The 17,677-nt window shown below is 48.2% G+C and overlaps 9 protein-coding genes across 9 annotated transcripts; 4 read left to right on the forward strand and 5 right to left on the reverse strand.

Annotated features, from left to right (window-relative positions):
• Positions 1–396: 396 nt before the first annotated feature.
• On the reverse strand, positions 397–2,101 carry N7503_008481 (MFS transporter; the record flags this gene model as incomplete). The annotated part of the gene is made up of 2 exons (XM_057068028.1): positions 397–1,418; positions 1,477–2,101. The coding sequence occupies 2 exons, from the start codon at positions 2,099–2,101 to the stop codon at positions 397–399; spliced, it is 1,647 nt and encodes a 548-aa protein (XP_056918883.1).
• A 774-nt stretch (positions 2,102–2,875) lies between these two features.
• N7503_008482 (fungal specific transcription factor domain-containing protein) lies at positions 2,876–3,857 on the reverse strand (the record flags this gene model as incomplete). The annotated part of the gene is made up of 2 exons (XM_057068029.1): positions 2,876–2,938; positions 3,006–3,857. 2 exons carry the CDS (start codon positions 3,855–3,857, stop codon positions 2,876–2,878), a joined length of 915 nt encoding a protein of 304 aa, XP_056918884.1.
• A 1,931-nt stretch (positions 3,858–5,788) lies between these two features.
• On the forward strand, positions 5,789–8,472 carry N7503_008483 (FAD-dependent oxidoreductase; the record flags this gene model as incomplete). Its single annotated transcript, XM_057068030.1, has 5 exons — positions 5,789–6,090; positions 6,140–6,411; positions 6,460–6,830; positions 6,898–7,652; positions 7,734–8,472. 5 exons carry the CDS (start codon positions 5,789–5,791, stop codon positions 8,470–8,472), a joined length of 2,439 nt encoding a protein of 812 aa, XP_056918885.1.
• A 287-nt stretch (positions 8,473–8,759) lies between these two features.
• Positions 8,760–9,051, forward strand: N7503_008484 (uncharacterized protein; the record flags this gene model as incomplete). Its single annotated transcript, XM_057068031.1, has 2 exons — positions 8,760–8,827; positions 8,907–9,051. 2 exons carry the CDS (start codon positions 8,760–8,762, stop codon positions 9,049–9,051), a joined length of 213 nt encoding a protein of 70 aa, XP_056918886.1.
• A 714-nt stretch (positions 9,052–9,765) lies between these two features.
• Positions 9,766–10,730, reverse strand: N7503_008485 (DnaJ domain protein; the record flags this gene model as incomplete). The annotated part of the gene is made up of 2 exons (XM_057068032.1): positions 9,766–10,520; positions 10,583–10,730. The coding sequence occupies 2 exons, from the start codon at positions 10,728–10,730 to the stop codon at positions 9,766–9,768; spliced, it is 903 nt and encodes a 300-aa protein (XP_056918887.1).
• Positions 10,731–11,106: 376 nt separating this feature from the next.
• On the forward strand, positions 11,107–11,760 carry N7503_008486 (putative DRAP deaminase; the record flags this gene model as incomplete). The annotated part of the gene is made up of 1 exon (XM_057068033.1): positions 11,107–11,760. One exon carries the CDS (start codon positions 11,107–11,109, stop codon positions 11,758–11,760), a length of 654 nt encoding a protein of 217 aa, XP_056918888.1.
• Positions 11,761–12,137: 377 nt separating this feature from the next.
• On the forward strand, positions 12,138–13,264 carry N7503_008487 (OB-fold domain-containing protein; the record flags this gene model as incomplete). Its single annotated transcript, XM_057068034.1, has 2 exons — positions 12,138–12,270; positions 12,462–13,264. 2 exons carry the CDS (start codon positions 12,138–12,140, stop codon positions 13,262–13,264), a joined length of 936 nt encoding a protein of 311 aa, XP_056918889.1.
• A 373-nt stretch (positions 13,265–13,637) lies between these two features.
• N7503_008488 (uncharacterized protein) lies at positions 13,638–15,710 on the reverse strand (the record flags this gene model as incomplete). Its single annotated transcript, XM_057068035.1, has 3 exons — positions 13,638–14,674; positions 14,728–14,830; positions 14,883–15,710. The coding sequence occupies 3 exons, from the start codon at positions 15,708–15,710 to the stop codon at positions 13,638–13,640; spliced, it is 1,968 nt and encodes a 655-aa protein (XP_056918890.1).
• Positions 15,711–16,748: 1,038 nt separating this feature from the next.
• On the reverse strand, positions 16,749–17,677 carry N7503_008489 (uncharacterized protein; the record flags this gene model as incomplete). Its single annotated transcript, XM_057068036.1, has 4 exons — positions 16,749–17,144; positions 17,202–17,463; positions 17,521–17,547; positions 17,607–17,677. The coding sequence occupies 4 exons, from the start codon at positions 17,675–17,677 to the stop codon at positions 16,749–16,751; spliced, it is 756 nt and encodes a 251-aa protein (XP_056918891.1).

Raw genomic sequence — 17,677 nt, forward strand, 5'->3', positions numbered from 1 at the left:
GCCTATTTTGAGGCTGCGAAATTTCGCAGGCACCGACGACTCTCAGGACTATTTAAATCAAGCGCGTGATTTCGTTTTCCTCCCTTTCTTCTTCCTTCTTTTCCTCTTTTCTTCCTTTTCCTTCCTCGTTTACTCGTTTGCTCCTTTGCGGTGTAGGGAGTTCCCATATCGACACTCCAACTCCCATATTCTTTGGCACTTACGCATTTATCTATTCCTTCGGGCTGGGTGGAAATTGGCATCAACAAGAATGTATTCAGCTATCGGTATGATACTGAAAAATGCATTATTCATCGCTGAGAATGTTCTATCATGACCATATTAATCTATATGCAACGGGCAGCAATGCACCCAACAGAACGCGATCTAATACCAAACACCAATTTTATCAAGTCCTTAAGAACTTGTCAGCTGCAGTCGCTGATTCTCGGCTCCCGGGTCAGAAGTTTGCACCGGCGCCTTTTCTGACACAGACGCTTGCCGCAGTGTCTCGAGACGCTTTTGTGACAGAGCAGCATATTTGCAACGCTGCCGAATCTGCGCGCCATATTTATAGAAGAAGAAGGGGAGTGGCATGCACAACACCGACACGAAAGCCGGAATGGACGAGGCCCAATGAATACCCAGACCCGCGTACATGTATGAGCTGAACAAGGGAAATACGGCTCCAAATGTGTATCTGAAAATAGACATGCCTGCCAGCACAGACGCAGAGTAGATGGTGTAGGAGTCGATGAGGTAGTTGACGATTCCCATGTAGATGAGGAGCAGTCCAAATCCAAACGGAACCAAGGCTGCGACACTGCATAACCAGTGAATTGACGGAGAATTTGTCCATGCGAACCAGAAGAGGCCAATGGGAATGGCCACAGCGGAGGCCATACAAGGAGGCAGGCGAGTCTCTGGTGGAGCAAACCCATCGTGTCTTTCCTGCGCCTTGATGTATCGCTTATTATCCCACACGGTATAGGCCGAACCGCACAACACACCGATCATGACACCTAAGAAAGGAAGACCGCCAACACCCGCATTCCACCCGCGGATATCTTCGTAGACGATAGGGATTGCTTCGAAAAGCATGTAGAGCACACCGTAGATGAGGGCGGCATAGAATGTAAGTAGAAGAACAATAGGCTCACGGAAGAGAAGCACCCAAGGTCGAGAGAAAACTGTCTTCAGCCGTTTGCCGAGGGGGACTTTCCCTCTTTCCAGATCGAGTTTGCTTTCGTAGCATTTGCCTGTGAGGAGCGACAGTTTTGCTGCTCTTTTGCGGAGTAGCACCGGTGCATAGGTTTCAGGGACGAGGAACGCCATCATGATCCATGCCATGCCTGCACAAACGGCCAGGAAACCCTCAACCCACCTCCACCCAGCGTTCATACCAAGAAAACCACCGATAACGGGCCCGAGGGCAGGACCTAGTGAGTCAATTAGCACCGATGATCAAAGAGATTCTCATACTGAGCCAGTTCATACCTAGATACGGAGTCGACGCGAACAAAAGCATCGCCAAACCTCGTTGTCTAGCAACAAACATGTCCGAGATAACACCGCCAGCATTCGTCAGAGGCGCAGACCCAAAAGCACCCCCAAAGAACCGAAGAATCAACAAGGTGTGAATATTCTGGGCCCCCGCACATCCCGCCGAAAAAGCAGTAAGAGCAAGGAAAGACACGAAGAATGGAATTTGTCGACCAATGGTCTCACTAAGCGGCGCCCAAGCCAAGGGTCCCACGGCGAATCCAAAGACAAATAGCGACAAGCCGAGAGTAGCGACTTCTTTGCTAACATCAAACTCATCAATGACCTTCTCCATGCTACCACTGTACGCGGAGGAAGTCAAAGATATGACAAAGGTCGCAACGGCAGTGGAGAATGTGACAATGGCTTTTCTTGCCATGCTGAACTCCATTGGATTCCGAGGGTCGACGGGTAACCAGCGCACGACATACGGGTCATCCTCTGTCCCTGAGCCATCGTACTGATGATGCAGTACCTCTTTGGTGATGACTTGTTGATCAATCAATAATTGCCAGAATGGGATATAGCTCTGGTATTCAAGTTCCTTGGCATCTTCGGGATGTCCACAGTCTGCGACCATGGTGGATCATTGACCTATGCGAGGCTTTCCTCGGGCTGGTCTCAAAATTCAAGAGATCAACCAAATCAGACAGAGAGCTTTTGATATGTTTAATTGGGATAAATCATTCGGGCATGCATGTGTTCGAAGAGAACGTGTGGAAATTCTAGTATCAAATTCGAATGGCCGGAAATTCGGCACAGGATTGCATAATTAGTTCCGCGGGATGGCAAAGACCCACTAATTTCCGGAATCAGTCATTGATTGGGGACGCCATCAGGGCGCCCGGGTTGTGCCATCGGTTGGCACCGACAAAAGTGGAGGTTCGGACGCCGAAGAGTCCGGCAACTCGGCGCAATTCGGCGTTTCTCGAGATATCCTCATACTTTATGGGAAAATTTGCTTAGTTATGTATCGTAGTTCCAACTGCATATTTAAATGCCATGGGTTAGGTAATCTTGAAAGACCCACTACCCGACGGATGCATCCATACCCATCGCCCCTCACAATACAGTATGATAGATCCACTTCCAAGTCCCCTCCCGATGCTGAGCTTGAATCACAACTTCCAAAATTCCTTCAACGAAAATTCCTTCAGCGAAAGTCACTTCAACGAAAGTCAAGCGGATGGAGTAAGGTCTTAGCCTGAATGGGGAAGTTCAAGGGCATTATTTGGCGCCCATGATACCTTTTTTCAAGGCAGGGAGCTCGATTTTGGAACTTGATTTGGTTGTTGAGGTGTTTCAGTCCAAAATATTTGGAAGTCCATGTCAATGGCATCCATGTTCGTCATTCTCAGGATGTCATGTTATTCGAAATGATGCCATTGAGTTCCTGCATTTGACGGTCCCAGAGAGTCTAGAGTATGATCAGCAAAATAAAACAAGACACAAGTTCATATATAGCGTGGATCGATATCCCTTACCCAGTCAAACATCTCAAATTCCGATTCCGTATTCAACATATCCTGCAAGTACCCCAGTGTCAAGGAATCTTGCATTTCGACCTCTTCCCTCGAAGGCTCTGAACCAGGTCCAGGTGGTGCTTGTCTGTCATTTTCGATGGATTTTTTTGGGCCAGGCGTGCGCAATGAATCACTCGATTGTACCAGTTTGAACATTGTGGCCAGTGTTTCAGCAGACTGAGAAGTCTCAAACGACGGCTCCGGCGCAATCTTCCAAGTATTATACAAGTTTCTCAATAACTCGGTAAGCCCGGAAATACGATCGGTATGTGATGTTTGCTCAGCCTGCGATAGATAGATGATTTCGAAGCAGATAATCATGGCGGCTGTTAAGCAATCAGTGATGGACATGGAAGCACCAAACCAAGCTCTTCGATGTTGCCGAGCCCGAGGTATGATCTCTTGGAATAACTTGATTTGGAGTTCGATTATACGTTGCGCCGCATTGACACATGTGCTCCGGAAATGTTCATATTTGCTTTCAGCTCTGTTTGCCAATAGGTACTGCCTATGCAAGATGCACCGAACGCGTTGAAATGTGGTTTCCAGCGCATGTCGTTCGATGATGATATCGTTATCCGTTATTGGGCAGCTGAGGTCGTTGGCCTGCATGCGTAGGAGGGGCGGGATGCGGTCTCGGGCAACTTCCAGGTCGTAATTGAATTGGAGCGTTTCGTCATATGATAATGTCTTGAAGGAAAGTGTGTCCACCATCTCATTAAACACTGCCATTATTCGCCAATGTGCCACTACGCAAGTGATGCTGGTGGGCCATTGGGTTTCGGATTGTGGCGGTGGTAGCTCAACGGTCATTGGACCAAAACTCGTATCTAAAAGATCTCGGGGCAGGGCCGTGTTGCCTATTTTCCTTGAGATTACCCTTGGAACGCCTGTTTGGCATGACACAATGGAATCAGTTATTTGCAAAAATAGCCAGGTTCTCCGACGCATCTCCGCTTCGAAAACGGAGATGTGGGAGTATGATTGGGAATCTTGATGATAACCCATCATGATGGCTAGCCGAATGCATATTCCCAGCAGGATCAAAACGCTTGTTTTCAGGTTATTACTGGACAGGTATTCAAGCCCTAGATAAAGTCCGAGGGCTTCAACCTTATAGCGACCAGGAGTGGTATAATTTGAACTTGTCAGGCAGAGAGCACACTTCTTCCGATAGAAGTCAAAAGTCTCTGGGACTTCAACACTAACTTTGGAAGTGACTTGATTTGTGGTGTGGTCAATCCACACTGCGCAGGACATAATGCCGTATAGACATGCCAGCCACGCGGGAGAAACTTTGGTGGGATCTTTCCAGAGGTCATTGCACTACCCCGAGATTCTAGAGTGAGTTTGTGTTCACGAATTTTGAGTACTCAGGATCCAGCTATCTGGGACTAACCTCATTCTTGAAAGTGGGACGATGAATAAAGCCTGGAACTCCGTGGTAAGCCCAAGAACCAGGCCGATTTTTTTTGATTTTTTTTGAACTTGATAACGGGAATCTCACTTAAATATGGTTCTCTTGAGTTGAGATAGATAGAGACTAGGCTCTCAACGGTGGGTCGAGGGGGCAACGCTGCGAGAAGGTCGTTAATTGACATATCCCCCGACAACCCGACTAATAAAAAAGGTCCACGAGGCACGCGTGAAGGATCGTCAGCACTTGGTCCACTGTTTGAGTGAGAGCTGCCTTCCTTGAGTGCTCTAGTCTATTAAGAGAGTGATAGTAGTCAGACAGACGCCTGGAAGCAAGTAATGAGGTGGGATGACACTAACAGCATTCATGATTGTCTGCCAATGAGCAGAATTGATGTACCGTGTGCCACTTGGTCCAGAGAGAAGGAGTCCGTTCACAGGATTAGATACGTGAGTGGCTTGTGCGCCTTGCATGCGCATGTCGTCACTGGGAGTAACATCTTCAAATCTCGTGGTCGGGCTTACCTCTCTTCCAATGCATTTCTCTAGTTCTTTGATCCGGTTTTCCAGATACTGCACACGACTAGGCAGATTGGGACCTTTGTCTGCACTCCTCATTGGAGGGGTTTGGTTTGTAGCATACCGGCAAGATGATTCTTCATTTCGTTTTGTACAATTGTCACAAGGTATTTTGCGGTTGCATTTTAGCCTATGAAATGAATAAGCTAACTTTAGATAAATATGCATAATTTTTGTGGCGGGGATGCAGTCAATGTCAGAAGCTTGGTAGAGTCTCGAACGTACTTTCTTTGGCGACACAAAGTACACGACTGTAATACTCGAGGCTTTTGATCTCGTCTTTTTCTGTCACCGATAGTGGTGGGCTTTCCGGGACCACCGGTAATTTGACTTGTTGCCATAGTGAGCGTCCACGGGTTGCCGGATGAAGAGATTCGGAGTGAAGAATAGGTCATAACCGAGACTCGGAGATAGAGACGGCCGATTAATTGCAAGCAGAGATGGCGTGTTGGTGGCAAGTGTGGAGTCCGGAATTCACGGGGTTCTCGGGTTTCTCGGATTTCTTGTATTTTACAAGTGGGTCTCTATCAACGGCATCACTGTGGCTTTAGCCAAGTATGTCATCGTTTCAATTCTTATAGATCAGGTGGAGACGGTATACGCCATGCCGCAGCTTTAGGAGGTCTTTAATTTGTTTTGATAGAGATCAAGATTCAGTGCAAAAATTGTGTAGGGTATAAAGGGGGCTCAATATCTATCTGTCTGAAAATCAATTCTAAGTTCCAACATAACAATACCCTCACATAAGTATGGAGAACGAGGAGAAGAAATTCCGTGTCATCATCGTTGGTGGCTCGGTTGCGGGTCTGACCCTGGCTCACTGTTTGGAGAAAAGCAATATCGAATATGTCGTTTTGGAGTCACAGCATGATATAGCTCCTGCAGTAGGTGCTTCAATTGGAATTTTCCCCAATGGTGCTCGGATTTTCGACCAACTAGGTGCATTCGATGATATCCTGGATGTAGTCTTGCCTTTGAGGAAGGCAATCTACTGGTCAGGAAATGGGAAACTCATCATGGAAGATGAGACCCCTCGTATCCTCCAGGAAAGGTACGAGCTTCATGATGCCATATGACCGGACCGCGTTAATGTTGTGCAGACATGGCTACGAAACAACTTTTTTCGACCGTCAGCTCTTGTTGGAAATTCTATATAACAGATTAGGAGAAAAAGACCGAGTCCAGACCAGCAAGAAAGTCGTGAAAGTGGAACACTTGCCAACAAAAGTCTTGGTTCACTGCGCTGATCAGTCGGTATTTGAGGGAGATATCGTTGTTGGAGCCGATGGAGTGAGAAGTACTGTGAGAAAGGAAATGTGGCGCCACATGGAATCAATGGGAATGGAAAAGGAGGCGAAAGAGGAGAAAGCCAGTATGTTTGATCTCAATGCTGTTACATCACATACACTGATAAATATAGTCATGTCATCCGAGTACTCCTGCGTATTCGGAATATCGACCGCAACCCTCGGGCTAGTCCCTGGAGATTGTCATCGGACATACGAAAAGGACTACTCCTCACTGACCATTGCAGGCAAAAACAACCGTGTCTTCTGGTTCTTGTTCTCTAAGATGGACAGGGTCTACGCTGGATCTGAAATTCCTCGTTTCAGTGCTGAGGACATGGAGAAACACCTTGCTCAACACTCTGACAAGCCAATCACTGACAACATCCCTTTCTCCGCTATCTATCAGAATGCCGTATGCAAGACCTTCTTAGCTCTGGAAGAAGGTTTCCACAAGAAATGGTGTATGAACCGATTTGTTTGCATCGGAGATTCGGCACACAAGGTAAGAGCACGACTGCCGAAATCTTCATCCATTTTCGAACACATCTCTTACAAATACCAAAATGCAGATGACTCCTAATATGGGTCAAGGTGGTAACAGCGCGATAGAAAGTGCTGCATCGCTAGCCAACCACCTGACTCAGCTTGTCCGGAACTCATCCAATGGAGGGATTACTCTGGAGGACGTCAAAATTTGTCTGAACAATTTCCAGACGGCACGACAGCCGCGGGCAGAAGATATCTATAAACAAGCAACCGCTTTGACTCGATTGGAAGCCTGCGCAACCCTCAAGGATCGACTGATGGCATTGCACGCACTGCCTTACTTGAAATCGTACTCCATCGACCGCATGACCAAAACGTTTGTTGGAGCAGAAAGGCTCGAGTATATCCCACTTACCCCAAGAGCATCGAACTGCACCATGCCCCTACATACTCAATCAGGACTTTCAAAGAAAGACAAGGAAACAACCTGGATACGAGCTATCTCCACCACTCCCCTCATTGGATGCGCCATGGCTGCAAACAGTATCATGGGGTCTACGATGGGGGGCTTTTGGCCGCATTTGATGTCAATAATTCGCCAGGGAGTCTGGACCTCCAGCAATGGAGAGACTGTTAGTCTGACCAGATCGTTGTACAACGTCCCTTTCCTTGACCAAATATTTACACCCCTGATTACTTGCTTCTTGCCATCGATCAGTGGATCCGATGCAGTGTCCCGTTCTCAAATGTTCTCCTTCTTGACCGACTGTGGCCCAGTCTACACAATCTGGCTACTTGAGAGCTGTCGACAGGGAAAATCGGGATTTGAGGTTGTCCTGTACGTGACAGAAAATTTCTCATGCTACTTTTGATGTTTTGACATGGTGATTAAAACTAATACTTGTCTTTCTTTACACAGGCCTATAGTTTCCGGAACTCTTTTTCAGCTGCTGGGAATTGGAAAGGTCGCCCCTGTGTACTTTGCCATCGAGTACATTCGCACACCTCTTTCTTCGCTGAAGGGGGAGAATCGGAACATCAAGACGGACGTCTTGAAGTCACTCTTTCCTGCTATGCTCGCCGGCCATTACCTTCCGCTATTTGCCAATTTTTTCGCCTCTACTGTTGAACGTCGTCAGTCTATCAATGCATGGTGGCAATTGTTCCCGCTGGTAGTTCCTTTGGTTCAACTACCGCTTCGCTTATTGGCAAAGCCCCAAGCAAACATTGAAAAGAAGAAAAAGACGGCTTCGGACCACAAAACGAACTTGCTCTGGACACGTTGCACTTATGGTTTATTGGCTGCAATCTCAGGGCTATCCTTCATCTACGCTCGTTGGTCCGCTCCTCAAGGTACCTCCTTGGCCAAGATCTTCTTACCCGGTCTGTTCGAGCATACCCAGCCTATTACCTCGTTTGCTCAAGGCATTGCACGATTCCTGAAATACGATGATATCTTCTCTCTTGGTGCTGGCTTTGTCTGGTTGGGGCTGAGGTTCCGGGAGCTGCAGCAGTCTGGAGTACCGGTTTCATGGTGGAAGTCGGTGTGTGCCTTGGTGGGAACTACCGTTACTATTGGCCCTGGTGCAGCATTGGCATTGGGCTGGGGATGGAGAGAGGAGATTCTGGCTGAGACCCCTGCTGTTGAAGATAATTAGTGTCCGGAAAGTTGAGCGGGATTGAATTCTTTCCAAATAGAGATAGATGTATCAATAGACTGCCCAGGTGGCTAGATAAAAATTCATAAATGATTGCACAGAAAATACGAGCAGGGTCTTATTTATCATCTTGCCTCCGCGCCAGAGCTGATACATGACTGGTTGTTGGTGTCCCGGCTACCACCAACGAGAGGCATCCTGCTATGCAGGTGATACATGTAGGCGCTGAACAGAATGATGTAGCCAACCCCATCAAGAAGCTCTACCCTACGCATGAATTGGCCACAATGAAGGCAGCCTTCTGTCCCAAGGGCTGCAGACGTATTCCTCTCCCCGATTATCAGTTTACACTGCGGTAATACCCTAGAGAGGCCATCAGTGTTGATGCCTCAATTGGTGAGAATTGTCACTAAATTGACTAACAATACTTACAGGTGCGCTTATATAACCAATTATGAGGTTTTCGAAAATGCTGAATTAATGGCGCCGTCGGGGAGAGCAGACGGCACAAGAGATGGCAAAGATATGCTCTGGGACACCACGACAGGTGGCTGTACTTTTGAATTTACTGGAAGGTGACGACGCATGAAACGCCGGGGTCGGGAACTATATTTTTCATTTTCGCCGACTGGGTAGCTCCGGATCGCAGCTCGGTTGGATTAAATCATCAGACTTTGGGACACTGCCACTGGCCTCTGCAAGCACAAATTGAAAGCTGAACATTTTGCTACTTGGTTCTACGTCTTTCATGACGATGATGGACAGGTTTCTGTTGTTGAATTGGCTGATAGTTGAGGGGCTGAAATTTGTGGCTCTGTCATTGTCAGTTTTCACTTCCTTGTTAGTTCTAAGTCCAATGCAAGAGATTGAAATGCATGTCTATAAAAGATTTGGCCACATTTTTCAGGATGAGACTGACGTAGGTATCTAGGTACGTGTGATTATATCTTCATGTCGGGATTGTTACAAGCAATTCTCGTAGCGTCGGGGAGAGGAGTGTGTGATTCATGTCGATACTCGAACTGCTATTCATATTTGTGCTTTATTTGTATTCCACTTCGAGCGAAGAGTGTTAGACACCTTCGCCATTTTCTGATATAAAAACATAAGCCACGCTAGAGAGCTAGGAAGCTGATGTGTGGTGCAGGTAAAAAGAAAAACGATGACCAGCTATCCCAGATGCAATCCCAAACCAAACTCCCATAAAGAAAAGTTGAAGCACAAAGTACTTGAGGAAATCATGAAGACCATATCGGTAACTGGTAGTATAAACACGAGACATAAATCCCAAGCCTACACCTTAGACTTCTTAGACTTGGGCTTCGCATCCTTAGACTTCTTCCTCGCCCCAACCGCAGCAAAGGCCTCCTCAGAAGGCTCATCAGCAGGGCCACGCTTCTTTCCATTAGGCTGGCCATACTTCTCCTCCAACTGCGCCAAGAAGCCCTGGCCCCTCTGCTGCTGCCGCTTAGTGATCATAGCCAGCAAATCATCCTCACCACCTCCAGGACCCTTCGATCTAGAAGCAGCAGCAGTCTTCTTCTTCTTTTTCTCCTCAACCTCCTTCCCAAGCTTCTCGGCCTCCTTGGCCTCCTTCAACGCACGCTTCTTCCGCTGCTCTCGCTTCTTCTCGGGTTCCTGTGAGTACTTCTTGTAATCCTCAACCTCCTCATCCGCAATAGCCTGGTCGATGATAGCCCGGAAACGCTCATCGTCATCGAGAACATTGGAAAGCATAACCGATTCATAAATCTTGTCCAGATCACCCTGGTGCTTCTCATAAGTCTCCAATAAATCGCGCTTTTCCTCGTCGGAGTTCTGATATTTTCTCTGGAAGTCGGAAATGGCCTTTGTGTCTAGCATTGCGGAGAGCTGTTCGCGGTAGAACTCCATCCAGTCGAAGTCGCCATCTTCTCCAAGAACTTCTTCGGTGTTTCCGGTTCGGTCGTAGATTTTGCGTCGGCGTGGGTCTGAGAGGACAGCGTAGGCTAGGGCGATTTGTTGGAATTTTGTGTGCGCTGCGTCACGGGCATCTTCGCTGACCTTGTCTTTGGTGTGTTAGTGGTTTCTAAATGATTTGCAGATTGGTGAGGATTTAGAATCAACATACCAGGATGATGCCTTAATGCGCTCTTCTTGTAGGCGGATTTGATTGCTTCTGGGGTTGCGGCTGACTCGACGCCTAGGATCTTGTAGAGGTCCTCCTCCACTGAGGGCGGCTCCTCGGGAATTCGCTCGTCTGAAGAGGCTTTAGGCATTGTTTTCTTTCTGATTACTTGCACCGGATTAAGATCGGAGGGTAGGCGTGATCTTGTGTAGCGGGGAACAGCTGTGGTGGTGATAAGACTCGGCACGGTAAGGGACGCGAAATTGACGCGCCTACCGCATTATCACACTTTATGATCATTTCGTCATAGCTAATAAGCTTCCCCCACTTCGATCTCGACTCACCTTTACTCTTCTTATTTAGCCCACCAAGTCAACCATCCCTACCAACCCAATCCGTTGATATCAGGCATCGTCTTGAGGTATTTACAGCTTTTTATTTCGTCCAATACCAAAATTCTGCATCTCCTCCCGCAGCTCCCAGCTAGCTACCATATACCACTCCACCAGAACCTCCAACCGAACACTATGGCAACCAACGCCCCCCACAGACCCTACATGCGCAAATGCATTGTCCTAGCCTCCCAATCCCCACCTCGTCCAACAAACTTCCGTGTCGGCGCAATTCTCATCTCCCGCGCCGACAATGACCCCACCTTTTCCGAGGACCGCATCCTCTCAACAGGCTACACAATGGAATTGGCCGGCAACACCCACGCTGAACAATGCTGTTTCTCCAACTTTGCAGCTGTCCACAGCGTCTCTGAAGAAGAAGTGGGAACCGTGCTACCCGTTGAAGAGGGTCGCAAGCTCGTGATGTATGTCACGATGGAGCCGTGCGGGAAGCGCTTATCTGGCAATGCGCCTTGCGTGCAGCGGATTATTAAGACGAGGGAGGGAGGTCGCCCGGGTGTTCATAAGGTTTATTTTGGGGTGAAAGAGCCTGGTACTTTTGTGGGGGAGAGTGAGGGGTGTAAGATGCTTGAGAGTGCGGGGATTGAGTGGGAATATGTCGGTGGCTTTGAGAAGGAGATTTTGAAGGTTGCTATGGCTGGACATGAGAATTCTGAACAGAAGGTGAGAGAGGCTTTGGGGGAGGCGGGGGTTGATGATGCTGAACAGAAGGAGGCTCCGAGAAATCCGAAGAAGAGGATGATGGAGGGTGAGAATATTATTTACTAGTTTATATTGGTTAAGTATCTTTGTATCTATGAATGAAGTAAAAATCTCGGATTTGTATTTATGCGAGGTTAAAATGGAGTTGAAAGTGCTGGTTGTACTTTATACTTTGAAGAATATATATAAAGATCCTGGGCGTGGGAATAGTGCCCTTTACCTACTTACATGTAAATGCCTATACCGAGGAATACCTTATGCTTAAAGCAATATCATACCAAAAAATGCCAACATAATTTCAAAGAAGAGAAAAGCATGGCAAGATGAAATCCAAACGCGCAAAAGGCTTATACAGTCGCGTCTCCACGTGACCCGCCATCCAACTCCGAACCGACTTCATTCCAAACCAAAAGACCTCCAACCCCCAACGAGAAAATGATCCAATGGCGACAGTTGATGATGTGGATTCCATCATCTACCCAGCATTCTGCTTCAAGGCCTCACCAACACATTTCGCCTGGGTGAAAATGGCGATAGTGGACGTGCATCGACTAGAGAGACCGAGGGAATTTGATGGTAAGTGATGCATGGATAGTCCTTCCTTGACCTTCGCATGTCTGCTTCTATATCTGTCGTTCACTTCATTTATATGCATGTTTAATATTCCAACGGTTCATCCTGGTTATCAAGATGCCCCCAGTTTCCCCAAACATGACAGGCAGCCATACATACAATCCTAAATCCAAAATCTATGCTAAAATATTCAGGCCAAAAAATCTTCTTCTACAAAAACCACCCTATCCGCTTCGTGACAGTTGCAGGACTCATTGTAGCCAGAACAGAAGTTTTCCGGCGCACAATCCTCACACTGGATGATAGTAGCGGCGCTACGGTTGAAGTAACGGTTCAACATTCAACAGACCCGAAGCACACGGAACCAAACTCAGAATCTGCTGCAACTACCAATGGCTCTAGCTCCGGTGTATCTCAATCAAAACAGTCCCAGACTGAAGGTATCGCAGACAACCCAGAAGAACCAGATACAAATAGCTATACTATTGGCGACAGCGACATATCAAAAACAAAACTCATCCGAAATGAACCAGTCCATATCACAACAACAGACCAGTCAATCCTCGATATCTCCTCCCTAGTCCCAGGGACAATGATCAAAGTCAAAGGCACACTCGGTTCATTCCGCTCAACCATGCAACTACACCTAGAACGCTTCAGTGTTCTGCGGGATACGAACGCAGAAATGCAGTTCGTTTTTGAAAGGCTTCAATTTCTTGTTGAAGTCCTTTCTGTGCCGTGGGTTCTGTCCGATGAGGAAATTGAGGTTTTACGGAAGGAGGGCGAGGAAGGCGATATACGGGCTGCGGAGGAGCGGGAGAGAGTACGGAAGAAGAATTTGAGGAGGCTTGAGAGGGAGGAGAAGGATGAGCGGTCTATTGCTAGGAAATATAAAAGTGAGGAGCGAGAACGGGAGAAGGAGGCTGCTGTTTGTAGAGAGGAGGGCGTTAAGGTTATGAGGGAGATCAGAGAGAGGAAGAGGGTTAGATTGGATTGATCAGGATGAGGATTTGGAACGGGATTGATTCTTTGGTTTATGATATATTTTGTTCATTGGATGTTGGATGCGCTAAGGGACATAAACATGTTCATTAGTGTTCTATCGCTATTTTCAAACGCAGTACCAAAAACAATGTTGAACATGGTCGTCAATCGTCATAAACCGAGAGGTATCTTCATGCATACGAGACGCCGACCGGGAGAAAGAAGGTAAAAATCGAAAGGAGACTTAAACAAAAACGAAAAACGAAATGAAACGAAAGTAAGACAAATTCCAACGAGATAAAACTGCCCGAGTTCATCCAAAACAAAACATCCTGCACAGTAGGCACGTAAGAAAATGCAGGCCCTGATTTGACAAGCTTGTCAAATCAGTAATACTTGGGAGCACCGCCCTGTCCACCAAGCAATCCACGGTAGTAATCCTCATCTGTGCGACTATTGCGGTGCGATCCATGATAACGGCTATCATCTGTTTCAGTTGACATAGCGGTTGGCTCCATGTATATATCATTGGTAGACGCGTTACCGTATCGCGGAGTATGGTCGCGACCGAGCAGGTCACTTTCGGAGTGTCTGTATCCATCCATGCTGCGTGACGAACTGCGCGACGTGCGCGAGTGCCCTTTCGAGTGACGGGGGTAAGGAGCTGGACCTGAACCGGAGCGCTGAGCATATAGGGAGTCCCGGGTTGGGGAGCGCGGTTTCGTTGAGGCTGAAACCCGGTGGCTGGACGATGCAGGCGGAACATCAGATGGTCGCGTGGTGAAGGAGTCTCTGTGGCTGCGAGTATTGCCGAGTTCATCGTAGACTTTTCCACTTCCGGGATTGGCGGAGTAAGGCTTTCGCTCACGTTCGATAGGCGCTGGGGGAATAGTTTCATCCTCATCATCAAGGATGGCGGTGGACGATGAAGCAGAGGGTGGAGGCCGTCCCCGCTCGTAGGATCGGCTTCGTTCCTTTGAAGCGTTTCTCGGGCTGTTAATACCACTGCTGCGACCGCTACTGACAGGAGGGGAGGCCTTTGGGCGATTCGCTTTGGATCGTTCTTCATCAGTGATGCGAGGGAGATCGACGCCGCAGTGTTTCATGATGTGCAGCTCGGTGGCTTCCCGTAGCTTCAAATCGGCGACCTCAGGGAACAGGCGCCGAGGGATTTCTTTGGGGAATCGCTCCTTCTTGTCGTCTGGGTTGCTGATTGGCATGTTAAGCACAGCCTTCTGCAAACGTTCATACTCGCGGTCTGGATGGGCTAAAATCATGAGTGTCGCCCACTTCTCAAAGCCCTTGGGAGTCAATCCAGGAATATCGGGTCGCTCTGTAAGATCATCCGTCTGAACAAGGTGATGCTCGGCCTTCACTTCTCGGAACAGCCTAGAGATCGAAGAAGTGTGGTCATCGAAAATATCTAATGATTACAATTAGTACAGTACATTGGTAAGGAGTACCATCATGACCCACCCTGCCATGGATAAGCATCAGGAGACACATCGGTGTCTTTGTAGAACTTCTGCAACTTCTGCGGAACAATGACAAGAGTGTTGCCGGGCGGGTAATCTTCAATCTGCATATAATCAGCGATGTACCTCTAAGCCACAAATGAGAGTAATATGTACCAAATGCATCGCAATTCCGCGCAAGAATTGTCCGAGTCTCGCTGTCGGCTTATCATCCTCAAACAATTTGCCCCAGATTCTTTCCAGTGTGGTCATCTCCATGACCGTCGTATCTCGATCAGGTGGTTTTGGCCGTGTGTCGGCTCTCACGCTCCCCTGACTCGACATCGAAGTTCTACGCTGCATTGGATCCGGCGATGTTTTTGGATTGGATCGTGTATCGCTCGAGTAACCAGAATATGGCTGCGGCTGTGGCTGTGGCTTCGGAGTCTCAAAGCTACTCGACATTGCGCTTGGGGGCGGAATGGATCCACTTCGTTGATGAAGCGGAGCTGTCGGAGACTCGGACTGAGGGCGAAGTGGGAGATCAGTTGGCGGCGCCATCCAGGGCTGTTGCGCCTGCGACTGTGGTCGAGGTGGGGGCTGAGGTGGGAACTGGGTTGGAGTGGTTTGAGAGGGGCTTTGGAGATCGCTCATGCCAGACGCCTTAAGCTGCTGAATGACGGTCGAGGTGATCTGCGACAGGACTTCCGGTGAGAGGTAGGAGTTGGAGTTTGCATTATTATACACGGCTGAGTTGACAGCATCGTTGATATGGCCATTTGTGTTACCTGGTCGGGGTGGTTCAGGGTATTCGTAGTTTTGTGGGGGAGGGGCCGACGATGCGGGAGGCATCTGAGGTTGAGGCATGGTGATATGCTCTGATTCATAGTACGAGGGGTAGGGAGGGGTTGGCGTGTAGCCATGGATATCATTCGAATCCGTGTTCATATTTCCCATTCCCTGAAAGCCCGAGTTGGGAGGTGGCTGATATCCATCGTAGGCCATGTCAGGGGAAAGCAGTCAAACAAGACAGTATTTTCCTCTCTGCTGACGCCAAGGAGACCAGGGCACGAGCAGAGTAGAAGGCAAGAAAACGTTGAAAGGCAGAGAAATTCGGTTGGCGGGGCAGTGGGGAAAGGAGAAAGTGGCGATCTGAAACGTCACCGGATTTCCTCAGGTGTGTCGTACTCGAGCCCTGGAGCTTGAAAAGAAGAGTTCAGGTCACGTTGATGTGGCGCTTTTTTAATCTATTCAAGTGCCACAGAACATGCACAATTCTCCGTCATAGTGGTCATATTAGTATGTGTGGCCGGGGAGCGTCATTGATCGGCAATCTAATTAACTCCATCTTTCCATGCATAGATTGCGATGTCCTACCAACCTATCAAAATAAGCCAACGCCCCGTTTCACGTCTGGAGTCATGCATATTGTCTGCAAGTCGGTTGAGCCGGACAGTTGGCATCGGTCTCGAGTCCAATCAACGTCGAAGCCGCACGGAGTTACTAAGGTGCGCTTCGACGATCCGGGTGCATGCTAGTAGACATGCAGACTATAACATCATCTAGCGCTTACGAAAAGCCAAAATAAACCAAGAACAAACTGGTTTCTACGTCTGTGTATAGGAGTCTCCAGGACTCGAGGGTTACTATGGGACGCAGAAATGTGTCCATGTTTACTTTCTGGTGCCCAAAGGGTGGATCCTGGGCACAGATATATTTTTAGGCGATCTTCAAGACATGCCCACAATGTACCTTAGCAAACCTTGGAAACAAAACAAAATCAAGTTCACTGTTACCCTAGAAACTGTGGAGAACGGAAACATTGAAAGGGAACCATGGATGCTGGTTCTCCGACCCTTGGAACCTTGGAACACCTTCAATACCCGTTCAGGAACAGACGAAAACAAAACAATTCGACAAACTCACGAACTCATAAATTCTATTTCCCCTCAACCATAAAGACCACCAAGAGCAGACCGCAGAGCAAGCCGAAAAGGATACGAAGCATAGAATAACACAGACTTTGAGCAGACAGAAATCGCATCACAGCCACTGTTCAGTCTCCCGAGATAACCTGAGAGCTATCTCAACCTCTTCTCTAGAAAGAGGCTTCTCCTTGAGGATAAGTCCCTCCTCTCCCACGGAGCCACCTTCACTCTCATCCAAGTCCAGAAGCAAATTAGGCGACTTTATCGAAAGGCGTCCCTCATTCTCATCCCAGTCCAGAATCAAATTCGGCGGCGACTCCCTACCACTAGCAAGGCCTTCATTCTCATCCCAATCCAAAATCAAATTGGGCGACTTCGGAAGTATCGTGCGAGATGACAATCCCATCCCTGGAACCTCCTCAAGCTCCTCAGGTGGTGCAGGCAAGCTGAGCATCACCGCCCGGCTGGGGTTGACGTTGCCGAAGTTTCTGTCCTGGCAAGCCATGCAGACCTGGATATTCAATGTTAGCTCCAATCAACCTTGAATCGAGACAAATGATTCACCTACCGGCAGCGAGTGGGACTGCTGAAATGCATGGGTATGTTGGCTACGAGCAAAGTGCCACCCGGGTAACCACTCATTACAAAATCGGCATTTGAACTCGACTTTTTTCCCCGCTTCAACACATTTGATGCACTTGACTGAGAAATCACCTTTGCTGTCTAGTGCCTTGATACCCTGGGTATCGAGCGCATCGTTCAAATGCGCCAATTGGGTCGCGGAGAAAAGACGCTGCGGAAGCTCGTACTCGCACTGGGAGCATATGATTCTATGAAGCTTATCAGTGTCCATGCCCATGTATACCCATCTCATACCGGCAAATTACCTCTCGGGTAGATTTGGGTCCAGGTCCCTGTGGGTAATCTGTTAGAATGGCTGGTCAATATTCGGGATATCAGTTGGGCTACTCACAGGCGATTTGGGCGCAGTTCATATCCTGCGTAGCCCCAAGCACCCCTCTTGCCCCACCGGCTGCCACTCAT

This window comes from Penicillium pulvis, assembly GCF_028828015.1.
Source record: "Penicillium pulvis strain IBT 33274 chromosome Unknown contig_7_segment1_segment0, whole genome shotgun sequence".
NCBI lineage: Eukaryota > Fungi > Ascomycota > Eurotiomycetes > Eurotiales > Aspergillaceae > Penicillium > Penicillium pulvis.